Genomic DNA, 17,045 nt, shown 5'->3' with positions numbered 1-17,045 from the left:
CTGCAGGGTCTTTCCTAACTAGGGTCACCTGCCACTTGCTAGGCCCTGTGCAGGGCCCCGGAGCAAGCATTGACCCATTGACCTACGAGTTCAAAGACTACTGAGCTTTGTTTCAGAGAAAGTCAATACTCCAGGAGGGGGAGGAGGGAGGGGATAGCCTCAAACCCCGTGCTGCCTCCCCCAACCCCAGGGCTAATGAGCTCCCCCCCACACCCTTATGACTCAAACTAAAATAAGGAAGGAAGATAGTCAGTGGGACTGGGAACTGAGTGAGAGATAATAAGGAAGGAAGGGTAGCTGGCAAGGTACCAGACACTGGCTTTGGACTCATCGGCAACAGGAGGGAGAAGGCAGCAGTGGACAATGACCTCCATGGCGCTATTCCTGGGGATGGCCCTCCTGGCCCACCTCTCAAGCCATCTGAACGGTAAGAGCTGGGCCAGGGGCACCCTTGGGCTCGCTAGCGCTGGGGTGGCCAGCTGGGGTCCTGAGGGTGGGGGAGCTGTGTTCCCATTGGGTCAGGGGAATCCTCCGGAAAGGGAACCAAGCACCAAGCAGCCATCAGCAAGTCCTGAAAGAAGAGCCAAGCATCCTGGGGGTATGGTCTAGGGCAAACAGCGTTATGCCTGGTGCCAGGAGATGGGGTCTCAGGTGTCACGGGACTCCGGGCTCATACCTTTCTGCCCTAACTGCTTCACCTATTTGCTTTTCCATCTAGAAAAAGGAGAGAATAACATTTGTACCTGCTACCTCCTTCATAGGGCTCTCATGGGGCTAGCTGGTAATTTTGATAATGGCGTGTTCTAAGTCATGGCCAAGGCTGCCCATGGAAAGATCCAGAGATTAGGGTCAGAAGACCTAGAATGAAAGCTCAGCTTTACCACTAAGGAGCTGGGTGACTTTGAGCAAGTCCCTTTCCCTCCCTGGGTCTCAGTTTCCTCCTCTGAACATTATTAAAACTATTTTTAGTTTTAATAGCAGACTAGGTGACCATTTAGAGATAGGGACTGGTAGCGCCCTAGACTTGGAGTCAGGAAGACCTGAATTTGAATTCTGCCTTGGTCGCTGTGTGATACTGGCCAAGTTACCTTGGTTCTGTTTCTTCATCTATAAAAAGAGGGGCTTTGAACCCTTCTTGCTCAGCTAGGAACCCTAGGAGTAGAATTTGATTGCTATAGGGGACTCCCAGGGGAGGAAGCTCCTTCTACTAAAAGAAGTCAGCACCTTCTCTGAAACTACGAGTCTTCCAGGTTGTCCAGAGAACAGAGAGGTTGACTAATTTGTCCAGGGTCACTCAGTGTGAGGAGGAGTTAAAGATGGGACTTGAGCCCAGAGTTTCTTGACTCAGAGCCCACTGAGGCTCTCTAAATGTTGGACTTTCAGGGAATTCTGAAGGTCTCCCTGCCTCCCCCTGTTTCTGATGTGGGAAATCAACCCACTGGAGCCTCATCCCTTTAACAAAGGCTGTGATCCCCATTAAAAACAATCCCCTACCAGGGTGAATATCCGAAGCAGTTGTCTGTCACTGACCCGTGAATGCTAATGAATTCTATAGCCTCAGTTAGGGGTCAGGAGACTTGAGGTTATAGTCCAGCTCTGCTTTTTATTACCTATTTAAACTTGGACAAGGTATCTCTGTGCCTCAGTTTCCTCATCTGTAAAATTCTCCAGTAGAAGACCTAATTTGGACTGGTTGGTCCATAAGATCCCTTCCAAATCTGACATTATGCATTCTATATTCTAAGTGCCCCCCCCAGTGCTGACATTCCAGGTTCTAAGGTCCCTCCCAGTGTTGACACACCATCATCTAAAATTGTAAATGGAGCTTTTGATAAGAAGGGAGCAGTAGGGCATTTGGGAGTTGTTGTGGAGACTGTGGGGGTCCACTAGGTGGTGGAAAAAGGTGAACAAAGAGGAGGCTGGGTCAGCTGCAGGCACATTTCTCCCTTCTGCCATGACTGGGTCCTTCTGTTATGCTGGGAAGGGATGGATGGGCCCCCCAGGCTACTCCATTTGGCCCTCCCTCCCTTTTCCCATTCCAGCAACTGTCCAGCAATAGTTAGTCCTGGAGTCAAGGAGCCTGCCATTTTCCCCAGGCTCTCCTCAGAGCAAATTTGTGCGGTAAGGAATGCCAGGATTATTATCTGACCCCTCATTTTACAGAGGAAGAAACTGAGGCTCCTCAGACAGGAGCCACATACACCAACCCTATAGCAGGGCTGGCCTTGAGCCTTGTGGGGCCCATCGTTTGTACTTTGCCCTCTTCTTGTTGGTCTTTGGTTGAAATCTAGGACTCCACATTCAGGGCTGACCCTTGACTTCATCCCCTCTCCTGGCCTTTCAGCCACCCTGCCCTTGTCTGGACCTGTTCTGGGGAAAGGACCTGCTGTGAGCCAATGATTGATCCCCATGGGTCTCCAGAGTGAGGGGGCCTGCAGAAAGGGAGGCTCAAGCCCTCCAGGCCTGATGAGGGTGCTGGCACTTCCCAAATTCACCTCTCTTTAAACTATGCTTTCTCCCTGTATAGTTTTGCTAGAAGGGCCCTAGAGCTGGGAGGGGCCTTAGAACATAGAATATCAGATCTGAAAAGGACTTTGGAACGCAGACTGTCAGGGATGGTAGGGGCTTTAGAGCATAGAATGTCAGAGCTAGCTGGAACTTTAGGATATCAGAGCTGTGAAGGACCTAGATTGTAGAGTGTCAGGGCTGGTAGGGATCTTAGAACAGTGAAGGGCAGAGCCCAGGACCTTAGAGCATAAGATCATAGAGCTAAGGTGAAGGACAGGAGAGAGGCAGCAGGCCTGGTAACTTTCCCTGAAGTGGTTTTATCCTGCTCACATTTCCAGTAAAGTTAGGGGCATTGCTTAATCCTTATGTCAGCTCCCTAACTCAGGGATAGGGAAGGAGCAATTCATTCCTGGTCCCTGGTCACTGCTCCCAGAGAAGGTGACTGTCGATTCCATTTCTGGTTTTTGTATCTCTAGCACCTAGGACAGTGCTGGACATGTAGTAGTTGCTCACTAAATGATTATTGATTGATTGATTGATCCGGGGAAGAGAGTGCCATTGCCAGGGGCTGACACAAGATGGTCAGGCCCTCCTGCCATCTTTCTCTTGATCAATCGCCAAATCTTCACTGAGCACCCATGAGAAGAGTGGTACAGAGGGCAGAGCCTGGGCTCGGGAACCAGAGTAACTAGGTTCAAATCCTTTCCCTGTGTGAGGACCTTGGGCAAATCCTTCCCCCCCCCCCGCCCGGGCCTCAATTTCCCCCTCTGTAAAGTGTTCTGAGGTTCACTCCAGTTCTACATCTAGGATCCGATGTGCACCATTAGATGACTCCCCTTCCCTCCCTGAGCCTCAGTTTCCTCCTTTGTAAAATGAGAGGTCAGACTAGGTGGCATTGCAGGTTCCTTCCAGCTCTACCTGACCCTATGAAATTGGAGGGAGTGAGTCCTTACTGCTTTGGACATTATGGCCTTCACACTTTAGTGACATCCAGGAGAGAAGGATGTTGGCTATCAAAGAAACTGTGGATGGTGAGGAGGATGGTTGGAATGGGGGCAGGGGTGGGGAAGGCCTCCTTGGTGGTGAGGATGATGGTGAAGAGAACTCTAGGGACCAGTGTCTCCATTAAAGTTCACTCCAGTTGAACTAGTCTAAGCTCCCCTCTGTGTGGCTGAAATTTACCCCTCTTTTGACCACTCTCAAAAAGTTTAGCACTCTGCAGGCCTTGGAGGGTGAATTCTCAGTTCTCTCTAGCCATTACAGAGAGAATGAGTTTTGAGATGGGGAGAGGAAAGAGAACAGGAAGCCTGAAGGGTGGATAGAGTTGTCTAAAGTTCCTGCCTGGGGTTCCCCAGGTCCTGGGAGAATAATGGGCAAACTGGAAAAGCATAGTGGGAAAAGACTGGGCATACTCTCAGCCCTGATTGTCATTAGCTGTGTGACCTGGGGTAGGGCCACACTCTCTCTGATCTCAGTTTCCCCGTTTATACAATGTGGACAATAAAATGCTACCTACCTCCCAAGATTGGTGCTGCCAGGGAACAGGGTACTTTGGCAACTATAATGCATTGAAGAAATGTTAGGGAGTATTGTTACAATCATTGCTATACCTCATCTCCCAGCTGACCCCACGTTGGAAGGACCTGTCAAAATGATTGGCCCCTGGAAAGGGAATGTCAACGTCGCCTGCACCTACGGGCCCATAGAAGGTTACACCCAAGTCCTGGTGAAGTGGCTGGTCCAGCAGGACAATGAGGCCGTCACCATCTTTTTGCGGGATTTCTCTGGGGACCACATACAACAGGCCAAGTACCGAGGCCGCCTGCAGGTGACCAGAGAGCCCCCTGGTGATGTGTCCCTGCTCCTGGAAACCTTGGAGATGGATGACAGGGGTCGCTACCGATGCCAGGTAACCTGGAAGGACCCTGATGGTAGACAACTGGTGAAAGAGCGCATGACAGAACTTCAAATCCAGAAACGTGAGTTTGGGATGAGGGGAGAAAGTCTGTGCTGGAATGGGATCCTGGCAAGTCTAGAGAAAAAGGCCTAAAGCCTCTTCCTGGGCTGACATTCTCTGTTCTCTGTTCTAAGGCCCTTCTCAGCCCTGACATTCTCTGTTCTAAGATCCCTCCCAGCTCTTACACTCTGTGTTCTAAGGTCCTCTGACATCTCTGACATTCTCTCTTCTAAGGTCCTTCCCAACCCTAACCTCCTCCTTTCTTGGGTCCTTTGTATCTCTGCCTTTGTGGATGCTAATCTTTCTGTATTTGCTCTTTGCCCTTTCTCTCTTCCTCTACCCCTTCTAGGCATCTCTCTCTTAATTCTGTGAGCCAACTTCATCTCCTTTTCTTAGGTTTTTTGCTCATTCCAGCCCCCAGGCCTGTGCCTCCAAGCTATACTCCACTAATTCAATCACCTTCCAGTCCTGTCTCCACCCCACCCCAGGCTTGCTCTCAGTCCTTGTATCCTTCCTCATTCCAGACCTTTCTGTGTCTTCTTCCTCTAGTTCCTGCCTCCAAGCCCCTGGTGACCACAGGCTCTGGCTATGGTTTCAAGGTGCCCCACGGCATGAGAATCAGTCTTTTGTGCCAGGCCCAAGGCTCTCCACCTATCACCTACAAGTGGTACAAGGGGAAGCCGGACGGGACTCCGACCCAGGTGACTTCTCTCGGCACCCTCCTCTTTAAGCCTGCCCAGGTCTCTGACTCTGGGACGTACTTCTGCATTGCCAAGGCTCGTGTTGGTTCTGAGCAGATGAGTGACCTTGTCCACTTTGTGGTCACAGGTGAGCTGCTACCTTCATTGCCTGGTTTTCCTGCTTGTGGCACAGGGAGGGCCCTGGGGTCCAGTTTCCTGGGCCCTGGGGAAACTTGGGTTCTTTCTTTTATCTACCTTTGCAAGCCGCATGATTTTGGCAAGTCACCTCCCTCAAAGCCTAAGGCCAGACTTACCTATAAGGAAATGGGGCTGCTCATACATTCACAGAAGCCTTAAGCATCAGAAGGGATGCTAATGGTCAATCAATCAACAAGCATTTATTAAGTGCTTACTGTATGCCAGACATAGCGTTGAGAACTGGGGACCCAAAGTAAGGCAAAAAGACCAAAACTTACCTGCCCTCAATCAGGGCAACAAATTCAACAAAATTCAAAAAAATTCAACATGTGAATGGTCACATCCAGGCCAGGGGCAAAAGCTACTTTGGGAGGTGGGGGCAGAGGTCAGAGGGATGGAGATACAAGTGTGGCTGGTTTAGCTAATCGAAGACAGTGTGCATCGTGGGAAGGGCACTAGATTTCAAATTGGAACTGACCTTTGAATCAAGGCATGCCTCTGACACACATCTTTTGTGGGAAGTCACTGTACTTTTCTGGGCCTTAGTTTTCCCCTCCATAAAATGATTATGATGGTACTGACACCACATATCTCTCAAAGGTGCGTTGAAGATTGGATGGAAAGCACTCTCATCACTAAAGAAACTTCACTTGTTATTTACATGCTTGGGGGAAGGTACCTAGAAACTCATGGTCATGCTGAAATTTTGAAAATCTGAATTGAAATTTCTGAAATCCAGAATCTGCTGGAACCGTTTGGGACTGGTTGGAATCTATTAGAACCCCCAAAGATCAGAAACACAGATGAGACTTTAAGAATCATCGAGTGGGGGCAGCTAGGTGGCACAGTGGATAGAGCACCAGCCCTGAAGTCAGGAGGACCTAAGTTCAAATCCGACCTCAGACCAAACTAGCTGTGTGACCCTGGGCAAGTCATTTAACCTCAATTGCCTAAAAAAAGAAAAGAAAAATTAAAAAAAAAGAATCATCTAGTGTCACCAGCCCACTTCACAGATGAGGAAACTAAAGCCCAGAGAAGGGAAGGGACTTGCCCAAGATCACACAGCTGGCAAGTGACAGAGCTGGCATTCAAATCAACGTCTTCTAACTCTGAGGCCAATGATCTTGACCCTGGCACTCGATGACCTCAGAGATCAGGATCAGCTGAATCAGAACCTCGGAGCTGGTCAGGGTTGGAGGAGGGCATTTCAGAGGTTGCAGAGATGTGGGGGGAAGAGCTGGGGACACATTGGGTCTGGGTCAGACAAACCTTACTAGCCTAGGCCAGACCCTTGGCCCATAGCAGTTGTCCATGGAGTGGGGGACGGGGGAAAGAACATGACAATAACTAGTGTACTGTCACCTCCCCTGGCAGACTCTTCCAAGAGGCCTACATCAGCGATGCTGCCTGAGGAATTAACAACCAGCACACCCCGCCCTGAAGGTGAGTCTTATTGGAGGCCGAGGGGAAGTTGCCAGGACCTCTGGTGAACCAGGAGGAGGCAGGCAATGGACAGGGGCACTTGGGGACTGGCTTCAAATGGCCCCTCTTGAGGGACCCTCCAGGAATCCAGAGAGGACATCATAGGTGGTAGTACCAGGGTACGAGGGGAAAGAATCTTGCTTCACTTGCCCACTTCCTGGGCATGTGAACCTGGCCTCAGTACTTGTACCTGCAAACCTGGGCTGCAAAAGTCTTTCTGGGGGCAGCTAGGTGGCACAGTGGATAAAGCTCTGGCGTTGGAGTCAGGAGGACCTGAGTTCAAATCCAGCCTCAGACATTTGACTCTAGCTGTGTGACCCTGGGCAAGTCACTTAACCCCAATTGCCCTCACTAAAAAAAAATCTTTCTGAACTACAAAACTTCAAAGGCCTTGGTGACTAAATTGCTCTGTGAGCTGTAAAAGGGCTGGAGAGATGTGAGCTCTTGTTAGGATGTGTATCTCTCCTGTTCTTAGTCCATAGTGGTAATGACACTTCCATGAGATGCAGTCCCTTCCCTTGATAAGTCTGTCAACTAAAAAGGAAGTCAAGGCTGGAACTTTGGGCCATCTGAGAAAGGCCTACATGGGGAGGCGAGGGGCAGGGATGAGGAGGCAAAGGGCAGCTCCTTCAAAGAGCTGAGGAGATGAAGCCCATTTCATTCATTCAGTCAAGCATTCATTTAAGATGATCATGGGATTCTAGGATCAAAGGAGGAAACTGAGGCTTGTGGAGAAGTGACTTGCCCAAGGTCATACAGCTAGTAAGTGACAGAGCCAGAATGCAAACCCAGGCCTCCTCTGTAAAATGAGGGGATTGCATAGACGGATTCTTCCAGCTCAAGATCTGCTTATCCTGACATCACTTCTGACTGCCTGGTGAGAGAAGGTTTCCTGGAAAACCATTTGACTTGGGCCTTAGAGGATGGGTAAGATTTTGACCGACAGAGATAGGGGATGGATGAGTTGAGAGCATCCCAGGTAGAGAGACTTGTGTGAGCAAAGGCACGGAGGTGGGAATGTGCAGTGTGTTTTGAAGAGATTCGAAGAAATCTGGGTTTGGTTGGAATACAGAGCACATGAAGAGGAAAGTCACTTAAAATAAACGATGAATTAGGGCAGTGACAGAGTTTTGTCATCAGAGGTTCTCTATGCCGATGAAATCCCAAGTCTGGTCCTTATCCCTCGGTAATATTGTTGGGAATATTTTCTTAGACTAGATTCGGGCTGAGGGCACTGAATAAGGAAGGAAAGTGGTGGTTTGGGGCTTGGAGTGCCATCTGGTGCCTGCCCACCTACATAGCACCCTGACTCTGGGGGCCTGGAAACACCACCTGATCCCAGTAGTACGACCATGGTCCAGAGACCAAGGGACATGAACTTTCTGACCCCTGGCGTCTTCATGTGCAAAGCGAGAATCAGAGAATGTGTGGTGCCTGCTTGGTGCTAAGATGATGAAACGCAAGAGGCCCCAGCCTCCCTCTCACATCCTTCCCCCTCAGGATCTTCTGTATACTTCTCCCAAATCCTTCAAGCTGATTTTTGCTTATGGCCATAGGAGCCATAGGGAACATCAAAAAGCATGAGACTTAAAAGTCCTCAGTCCTGAGTTCGAGTGCCAGCTGTGGGACTTACTGATCCTGTGACTGTGGCTAGGTCACTTGAACCTCTTTGGGCCTCAATTTCCTCACTTGTAAAACAAAGCTAATTATGCTTGCAGTACTCATCTCAATTTGGAAATTGTGTAATCCACAACCCACCCCTTCAGCCTTCACTTCTTCCCTTGAGAGGAAAAGAACACTGACCTGGGGTCAGAGGACTTGAGTTCACATCTTAGTTCTTCAACTCTGGAGGTAGAAGTCACTTGACCTTGGACAAGTCATTTATTTCCCTTCCTCTGGGCCTCAGGTTCCTCACTTGTGAAATGGGAGGATTAGGCTAATTTCTAGCGGCCCCTCTGACTTTGATGTCCTTGGTGCTATAGTCCTTCTGTCCACTGGTCTCTAACATTCCCCCTGAGAGATCTGTGTTCCAAATCCTTGAATACCTCCATTGTACTTTGACCCCTCTCTAAGTTCTCAGCACCTCGGCTAAACACAGTGATGACCTGGTAGAGGGAAAGCCCTTATCAATTGAGAGGACTAGTCAATTAAGCCATGGTTCTCCATGTGACATGTTTGATCCATACCTAAGCTTCCTATTCCTGTGAGGTGTGATCTCCATTTTGGCTATACTGCATGGCCGTGTTGTGGTCCACCCTGACCCTTGGAGTCTTTTCTATCTAGTGTCCCACGGAGTCAGTCATCAACATGTGAGTGTCCCCTGTACTCATTCCCAGAGTCCCCTGATCTCATTTCCTTGTTTGCATAGTAATACACCAGTCAACCACAGTGACCCCAGCTAGAGACCAGACATCAGCAACAGACAGCTTCTTGGGGGCAAGCACCATTGGACCAGGTAAGGGCAAGACCAGGGCTTTGCCCTGCCCCTTCTGCTTCTGGAGCACCTCTGAGCTTGGGATTTCCAAGCACCGCGCCTATGCTCTCAGAGGCCCAGGGTAGGAGAGGGCCTGGAGCAGAGTGGCTAGTGATGTCCTCACACTTGTGTGCAGGACTCAGCTCCCCACTGAGGGATGCCTTCATCTTGGTTCTCTGTCACCATAGCAACGCATGGTGCTACTGCAGAGACGTCATCTAGGGAGCAGACAACCATGGAGGCTGGCCATGCTGGGGCGAGCAGTGACAGGCCAGGTAAGATCCTGGGGGATCTTCCCTTGGCACTTAGCCAATGATCTTCAGGCACCTTGCAGGGATATACAATGGAGCTCCCTCTCCCTCCCCCAGGAGCTTTAGGGAATTTGGGGTTGAGGTCCCTGGACTGCATGGATTCCCTCTCCACCCTCCCTCCTGGGCCCAGGATGTTGGGAACACCTCCTCCAGTCAGCAGCCCTGATATGCCTGGTCTTGACTGTACATCTCCTCCCGGGCAGCATAGCCCTTTGACTGACTTTGGGCACCAGAGGACAGTGACGTTAGAGTCTTATCTTTGGACCTTAGCTCTTCCCCTTCTCTTCAGGCTTCAGTCTCCTCATCTGTTTGACTTAATAATAGCTAACCTCTCTATAGTATTGCTTACTATGTGCCAAGCAGTGTGCTAAACACTTTACAAGTATTATTTTATTTGTTCTTCACAACAACTCTGGGAAGTAGGTGTTTTTATTATCCTCTTTTACAGATGAAGAAACTGAAGCAAACAGAGGTTAAGTGACTTGCCCAAGGTCACACAGAGAGTAAGTGTATGAGGCTGGATTAAAACTCAGGTCTTCCTGAGTCCAGGCCCAGTGCTCTATCCACTGCACCACTGAGTCTCCAAGGCCCCTTTCAGCTGGAATGCTATGGATTCATCCTGGTGCCCAGGACCCCCAGGACAAAGGAGGAGAGGGGTTCAGCATGGAGTGGGGAGGGGTGTAGCCCAGGTCAGGATCAGTGGGTCCCATTTCTTATTGGGCCAGAAATTCTTTCCTCCAGTGTTGCATATAACCCTTTTTATAGACGTGAATTTGGACTCTTCCAGGCTGGGCTTCTGGGTCTTAGAGGCTGTACTGGAGGTGTATGTACACTGCTGCTCATAACCTCCTCAGCCATTGGATTTTAGCTCTCAAGCCCCCACCCCTTAACTGACAATTTCCAATGCTGATTAGGCAGCAGGGTTGTTTGTCATAAGGCCCTGATCAGCAGCATCTTATCTCTCCACTGATGGCCTTGTGCCACATCCAAGGTCCCCCAGTTTGGCTCAAAGGGGCAGCATGATATTCACTAGGTAGAGAAACACTAGGCCAGGTGAGGACATTGGCTGTAGATGTAGCTTTTGAAGGACAAGAACACTTACATGGCCCCTGATTGCTAGCCAGACTTGAGAACCACAGAATGTCAGAGCTGGATGAGACCTTAGAAGCCAGTGATAGCACAGAAGAGATCATGGTTGTCAAGTGCTTTAGGCAAGCCTTAAAATGCAACCCAAAGTTTTAGTATTATCTAGTCCAACCATTACATATTACAGAGGTCCAGAGAAGGAAGAGAATTGTCCAAGGCCACACAGTGCCTAAGTGGCATAGGCAGGATTTGAATCTGGGTCCCCTGACTCTGCCTGTTGGCCTACACTGACTTGCAAAGACCACAGACCATCCTGACATTCCTCTTCCTTTGCAGGCTCACCTATAGATGCTGAATCGAGGGACCAGGGAAATGCTAACAAAAGAGCAGGTAGGAGTGGATGGAGGGTGGCTAGAGGAAGGAGTTGTCTTGGAAAGGAGGTGGCCAGCCAGCCCACGCACCTGCATGGCCCTGGGCCTGGCTGCATCAACAAGCACCCACTATATGCCAGATGCATTGATGCCCAGTGACCTTTCCAAAGCTCGAGGTTTAGCATGGCTCAGGGCGGGGGTGGGGAGGGGCTCCTGGGGGCCACCTCAGTGACAGACATTGAGCCCACTATGTCAGGACTGATCCTAAGGGCCCCGGGAAGATTCCTTGTTACTCTGTCCATGGTGACTGTGTGGGGATGGGCTACGCTGTGTGGCTCATGTGCTGAGACCTGTACTTGGCCTTCTTGAGAATGTGTTTGGTGACGGCCAAGTGACTGGGCCACTGGCTCAGAGCACAGGGTGCCAAGTCTAAAATGAATGAGCTGTTCTGCCACTCCCCTCCTCTCCCCTCCTCTCCCCTCCTCTCCCCTCTCCCCTCCTCTCCTCTCTTCCTTCCTCTCCTCCTCTCCCCTCTCCTCCCTTCTCTTCTCCCCTTCCCTCCCTTCCCCTTCACTAGATCTCTCTCTTCAGGTACTAGAAAGAAGACTAAGTATGTTCAGTAATCCCTAATTAAGCTATGAGACTGTGCTCTTGTCTTGAACCTGGTGCTGGGGCCAAGATAAGAAAGGGACAGGTGGGAAAACTGGAAAGTCCAGGAGCTGGCCTTGGGAGAGGGGAGCAGGGTAATGGATATATAGCTTCAGGTGACCATTGGCCCCCACCCCACCCCAAAGCCCTCTGGGAATGTCTCCTCTATTAGGTGGACAAGGCCTGCCCCTCTATGCCATCGTCCTTATCGCCTTACTCTGCATCATACTGGTCTTTGCCATGATCTTTGGGCTCTGCCGGAGGAAATCACAAGGTGGTGAGTGTGGCAGGGCTTGGTGTTTACGCGCGTGTGTGTGTGTGTGTGTGTGTGTGTGTGTGTGTGTGTGTTTCCTCAGACAGTTATTCAGTCTTGCGATCTCAGAGGAGGAAACTGAGGCTCAGAGAGGGGAATGATGCACCCAGGGCTCTTTCTGCATTGCATCAGGGTGCTCACAGTAAGCATAGGAGATGAGAGCTCCCCATGGGAATCATTTAATTGGCACTACCAATGAAAGTCTCTACTTGCTGCTGCATGGGGGAACAAGAGAGGTTGCCCAAAGCCATACAGGGAGTAAGTGACAGAAAGAGAGTTTGAACCCAGACTCTCTGACTCCGAAGCCAATGTTCTTTCCACGGGATCACCATCAGTAAAGAGGAAAAAAATGCTCCAAACTTTGCTCATCCCACTCCCCTTCCTGCACCTTGTGCTCTAGTCAGACTGGCCTCCACCCACAAATGGTCACCATTGCTCTGTCCTCCTGAAGTGTCCTTTCCCCTTCTCTCTCTATCCATGTCTTCTCCATACATGAGTCTGTCCCCAATCCCTGCCCCTTCACTCCCTTTTCCCTGACCACCCCCGGTATTCTTTCCTCTGACTTTCCTAAAGCAAACTGCTTTTCATCATGTCGTTCTCCTACTCAACCACCACCAGCGACATCCCAAAGAAAACATCAGCGATTCCCAAATTTGTTCTTTCTCATGGCACAATATTCTTTGACATGAGGAGCTAAGGCACACTGAATGTTTAAGTTGACAGTGCTGGGGGAGAATCAGGAGCCTCTCACATACACAGTTTCCCTTCAATAAGAAAGAGCAGCTGTTTTGGCTGAGTTCTTTGCTAGTTCAAAGTCTGACATGTTCCGACGTTCGTGCGTACGTGTAGGGTGTATGAGTAATAGGTGAGTTATATTTATTTTGCAAATACTGTACTTACAATTCTGTGTGTGCTGGGAGAGCAAAATTTATATTAACCACTTTATTTATACATTTTCTTTTATCTGCAACAATATAACATTTAAATCTTTGTGGCCCGCCTGGTGATACTTGGGGCTCACTTGCATGTGCCCTTTGAGAGCCCAGGACAAAGGCCAGACTCAGACTCCACTCACTCCGGACCCTTTCCTGCCTTTTCCATTTCTCTCTCTTCCTACATCCCTTCTTAGGACCTCTGCTAAGGCTCGACTCTCACTGTCTTCAAGTACTGCTGGTATCACTATTGTTAAAGTCCTATGTGGTTAGTTATATTTTCTAGTGTGTGAGTCTCACTTTCCCAACTGGACTAGGTGCTCCCTGAGGGCAGGGACTGCTTCTTAACATCTTTCTGTCGAGAGTCAATGCCCCAGGGAAATGTCTCTTTCCTGATCCCTCTCACCTCCCCCTTGGATTTTCTCCTCTCCAAAGCCAGAAATTTTGCTTCATTCCTAAATTTGACTCCTGTCTCCTAGAGTTAAAATGAATTTATTGACCCCTAATGGACACTGAATATCTGCTCCCTCAGTGAAAATGTGTTCCACTTGGCCCCAGAGGGTGGCACTAGAAGCAATGAGGCATATAAAGACTTGACAGGAGTCAAGTCAAGTCAAAAAGCACTTAGTGAGTGCTTACTATGTGCCAGGCACCATACTAAGTGTGTCAGGATAAACTTCATAACAACTGTGGAATGGGCTGCCTTGGGAAGAAATGAGTTCCCCATCACTAGAGGTATTCAAGTGGAGACTACCTGAGGGGGATGCTGTGAAGGGGATTCCTGCTCAGATAAGGCCCTAGATGGCCTCCGAGGTCCCTTCCAACTAAGAAATTATGTGATTTTGTCATAGAATTTTAGACCCAGACAACTTGATCCAATCATCTCATTTTATGGGGGTCAGGTGACTTGCTCAAGATCACACAGTCTACTGTGTACTTGGCCCAGAAAATACCAGAAGGCAGGAATGGAGTGAGGGGCACCATCTCTGGGCCCTCCCTGTAGATCGATGCCATTGGACCATGGCTTAGGCTTCCCTGAATGCCTCTTCTTTCATTGGCTATGGCTCTTCCGTCCCCCATCAAGGTTCCCTGGCAGCTTTTGCTCAGTCTCTCTGGTTCCTGGTTTATTGGGAACCACCCAGAGGCTGTTCACTCTGGGTCCCTCCTCAAGGACACCTGGGGCCAGGGAAGGTCTGCCCTCCTGGAAAGATTGAGGGTGGGAGGGTGGGGCAGAGCTCCCCATCCAGAGACTAGAGCTGGAATAAGCAGAGTCAGTCTGTCCAAACCAAGGCCTACTACAAGAGCAGCAATGATCACAGTACTGAAAAGCAGCAGTGCCTTGCACTCCACTGCCCTTTCCAAAGCACCTGTCATGAAACTGAGCCACACGACAACCCTGGGAGGCAAGCAGTGGAACTGTTTTACAGAAGAGGCTTAGAGGAAAGTGACTTGTTCAAGGTCACTCTGCTGTGACAAAACCTGATAGAATGGAAAGAGTACTGGGTTTGGAGGGAGGCATTATGCTGCTTAACAGCTGGGCGGCCCTTTTCCTTCTCATCTGTAAAATGGGAATAGCCATGCTTTGGCAGGGCTAGATGGCCGGGGAATGCGTGGGCTCAATTTGTCCCCCTCTAGCTTATCTTACCACGTGTCCCCTAAGCCCCTCCCCACTCAGGAGGCTCTCTTTAGACGTGGAGGGGAGATACCCTGCCCCCAGACCCCAGCACTTGTCTCGTGGGTCTTGGCCATACCCGATTGGCTGGTAGAGATGTCCAGACCTGTCCCTGGGTGCTATTGCTACCCAGGTGCTTCTATCTTGACCCTGTGTCTTCTTTTGCAGAGCACGCCTATGAAGTGGCCAGGTAAGATTCTTCCCCTCCTTCCCCTCCTTCCCTCCCCCACCCCATCAGCCTCCTCAGCACTGGCTGGAAGACATTAGGACAGACCAGACCTAGGTTTCATTCAAAGGGTCACAGGCTTCAGCACTGGAAGGGGCTCCAGAGACCCTCTGTGGTTCAGAAGTGATTCCACAGCCTAGAAGTGATCGAGCTGGGAACTGAGCCCAAGTCTCCCAACTGCCCTTCTGGGGCTGAGGAAACAGCTCCAGTTTTATCAGCTTCATTCACTCGTTTAGTCATTAATATTTCTTAAGTACCTACTATGCGCCTGGCACGATGCTGGGCACTTGGGATACAAAGACAAAAATGCAGTAGGCCCTTCCATCGAGATGCTTCTATGCTATTGAGGGAGCGAAACGAGTTTGTGCAAAATAGATAATCATTCCCAAGGTGAAGAGGGCACTACTACTGGTGGGCAACCAGGCCACACCCCCTGGTGGGAGGTGGGATTTAAGCTGGACCTTGAAAGAGGAGAGGAATTCTATGAGGAAGAAATGAGGAGGTTGGCATTGCAGAGGGGGTCACAACCTTACAAAGCATGGAGATGGGAAACGACAACATAGATGAGCCGGTTTACCTGGTCAAGAGAGTGGATGAAGAAGGGGAATGTGTAAGCTTAGAATAGTAGCCTGGAGCCAGATTGTGAAGCAGCTTTAAAGGCCTTTATCCTAGAGGTAAAAAGGAGCTACTGATGTTTGTTGAGCAGGAGAGTGACCTGGTTGGATCTTTGCTTTAAGAATAGTAAATTTGGTGACTATGGGAGAGAGGGATGGAGAGGATGGGGAGTGGGGAGAGACTAGAGGTAAGGAAATCAGTTAGGAGACTACAGCAAGGAGAGGTGGCATGACCTGGGCCCTTCTAGCTCCAGATCTAGGATGTTGTATGACCTTGGACAAGTCCCTTCCCCTCTCTGGGCCTCAGTTTCTCCCTCTGTAAAATGAGGGGGTTGGACTAGGTGGCCTGTGAGAGCCCTGCCAGCTCCAGACTTAGGCTCCTATGACCTTGTGTACAACATTATGAGTAGATTTTCTCCATTTTATAGATAGGAAAGAAGAGGAGAGGCCTCAAGACAAGGGGATCCTGGGTCCTGTTCTCATCCCTCCCCAGTTCTCCCTGAACCCCTTCTTCCACTCTGTTCCTTTCTCCACCTTTGGGTGTTGTTGGCTGCAGGATGAGTACAGGAGGTGGCCCCAGGATTGCCATCTACTCTGGGGGCACAGCAGAGGCAGAAGCTGAGACCAGGGCACTTGACAATGAGTACCACAATGACCCTGCCAGCACCCAGGATTACCAGATCATCACCCAGGCCAACAGTGACTACGCCCGGCTGCTGTGTGGGAGTAGCTCGGCCGAATTAGAGATGCAAGAGAATGGAAAACCGAGCTGCTGAGGACAAAGGGGCTGAGTGAGGAGCCAGAGGGCCATGCCACTGGTCTGGCATGGCCTGCCTTCCTTTCCTCTCTCTCAGAGATAGGAAGGGTCCTCCCCAACCCACTCTGTCCATACCCCTGTTACATCCCATCCCATCTGCTCCCATCCCATACCATCCTATCCCTTCCTGTCCCCTCCCATACAGTCCCCTCCCATCTCCTGACACAGACCCCTTGGTTCCTGGCCAATGGGACATGGTGTTTCTGAGAAAATTGACTTTATCTTGGAAAGTTGCATATATATATATATATATATATATATAGGGACTTTCTATATTTCTTTGGGCCTAGAAGAGTGTTGAATTCAGGTGACTAGGACACTGGGTGGAGATGAGCTCTGTGTCCACTGCCCAGAACATTGTTGGTGCTCAATAAAGGTTTGCTAATAAGAGAGTGATGGAAGTCCACTAAGTCAATCCCCCTGACCTCTCACAGTGTGATATACTGTTTCCCTGCTTCCCATATGTCATCTCAGTAATTGGCTACTTTCTCCATGCCTGCCCACCCTGGACAACTCAGGGCCATGTTTTTCCATGAATCCTTCAAAGAAGATCCACCTTCACCTGGCTCTTTGGCCTGGACATTCATAAGGCATTTCTTGTCATCCCTCACTCTTATATCATGGCTGCCCCACCTCCCTTCCCATAGTCCCACATTTCTTGGATGCTGTCGTACATGTGACTTTTTGCTTCTAAGGCATCATTGGCGATATATTGCTACCTACCCTATGTGCTAGGCATTAAAGGACTATAGGAATT

General features: G+C 49.8%; 1 protein-coding gene across 5 annotated transcripts; it reads left to right on the top strand.

Moving 5' to 3' along the window:
- The first annotated feature begins 243 nt into the window (after nt 1-243).
- VSIG4 (V-set and immunoglobulin domain containing 4) lies at nt 244-16,680 on the top strand. Of its 5 annotated transcripts, none has more exons than XM_027842668.1 (10): nt 244-427; nt 4,131-4,487; nt 5,015-5,293; nt 6,718-6,786; nt 9,194-9,280; nt 9,487-9,573; nt 11,032-11,085; nt 11,887-11,988; nt 14,800-14,821; nt 15,900-16,123. In XM_027842668.1, the coding sequence occupies exons 1-10, from the start codon at nt 364-366 to the stop codon at nt 15,901-15,903; spliced, it is 1,125 nt and encodes a 374-aa protein (XP_027698469.1). In that variant the 5' UTR covers nt 244-363; the 3' UTR covers nt 15,904-16,123. The 5 variants fall into 5 exon arrangements, with proteins under 5 accessions (XP_027698469.1, XP_027698468.1, XP_027698467.1 ...); XM_027842667.1 differs by having other exon boundaries at nt 11,887-11,991; XM_027842665.1 differs by having other exon boundaries at nt 246-427; nt 16,028-16,680.
- Nucleotides 16,681-17,045: the final 365 nt, after the last annotated feature.

This window comes from Vombatus ursinus, unplaced genomic scaffold (assembly GCF_900497805.2).
Source record: "Vombatus ursinus unplaced genomic scaffold, bare-nosed wombat genome assembly UNPS02014882.1, whole genome shotgun sequence".
NCBI lineage: Eukaryota > Metazoa > Chordata > Mammalia > Diprotodontia > Vombatidae > Vombatus > Vombatus ursinus.
Note: the sequence above shows the minus strand (reverse complement) of the source record. Positions and strands in the feature narration are given on the sequence as shown.

Excerpts from the sequence above, each read along its gene's own strand:
- VSIG4 (XM_027842664.1), top strand. The coding sequence starts at position 364 with ATGACCTCCATGGCGCTATTCCTGGGGATGGCCCTCCTGGCCCACCTC. Across the intron at positions 4,488-5,014 it reads AGAACTTCAAATCCAGAAAC|TTCCTGCCTCCAAGCCCCTG; the intron begins GTGAGTTTGGGA and ends TTCTTCCTCTAG. Across the intron at positions 9,281-9,486 it reads GGCAAGCACCATTGGACCAG|CAACGCATGGTGCTACTGCA; the intron begins GTAAGGGCAAGA and ends CTGTCACCATAG.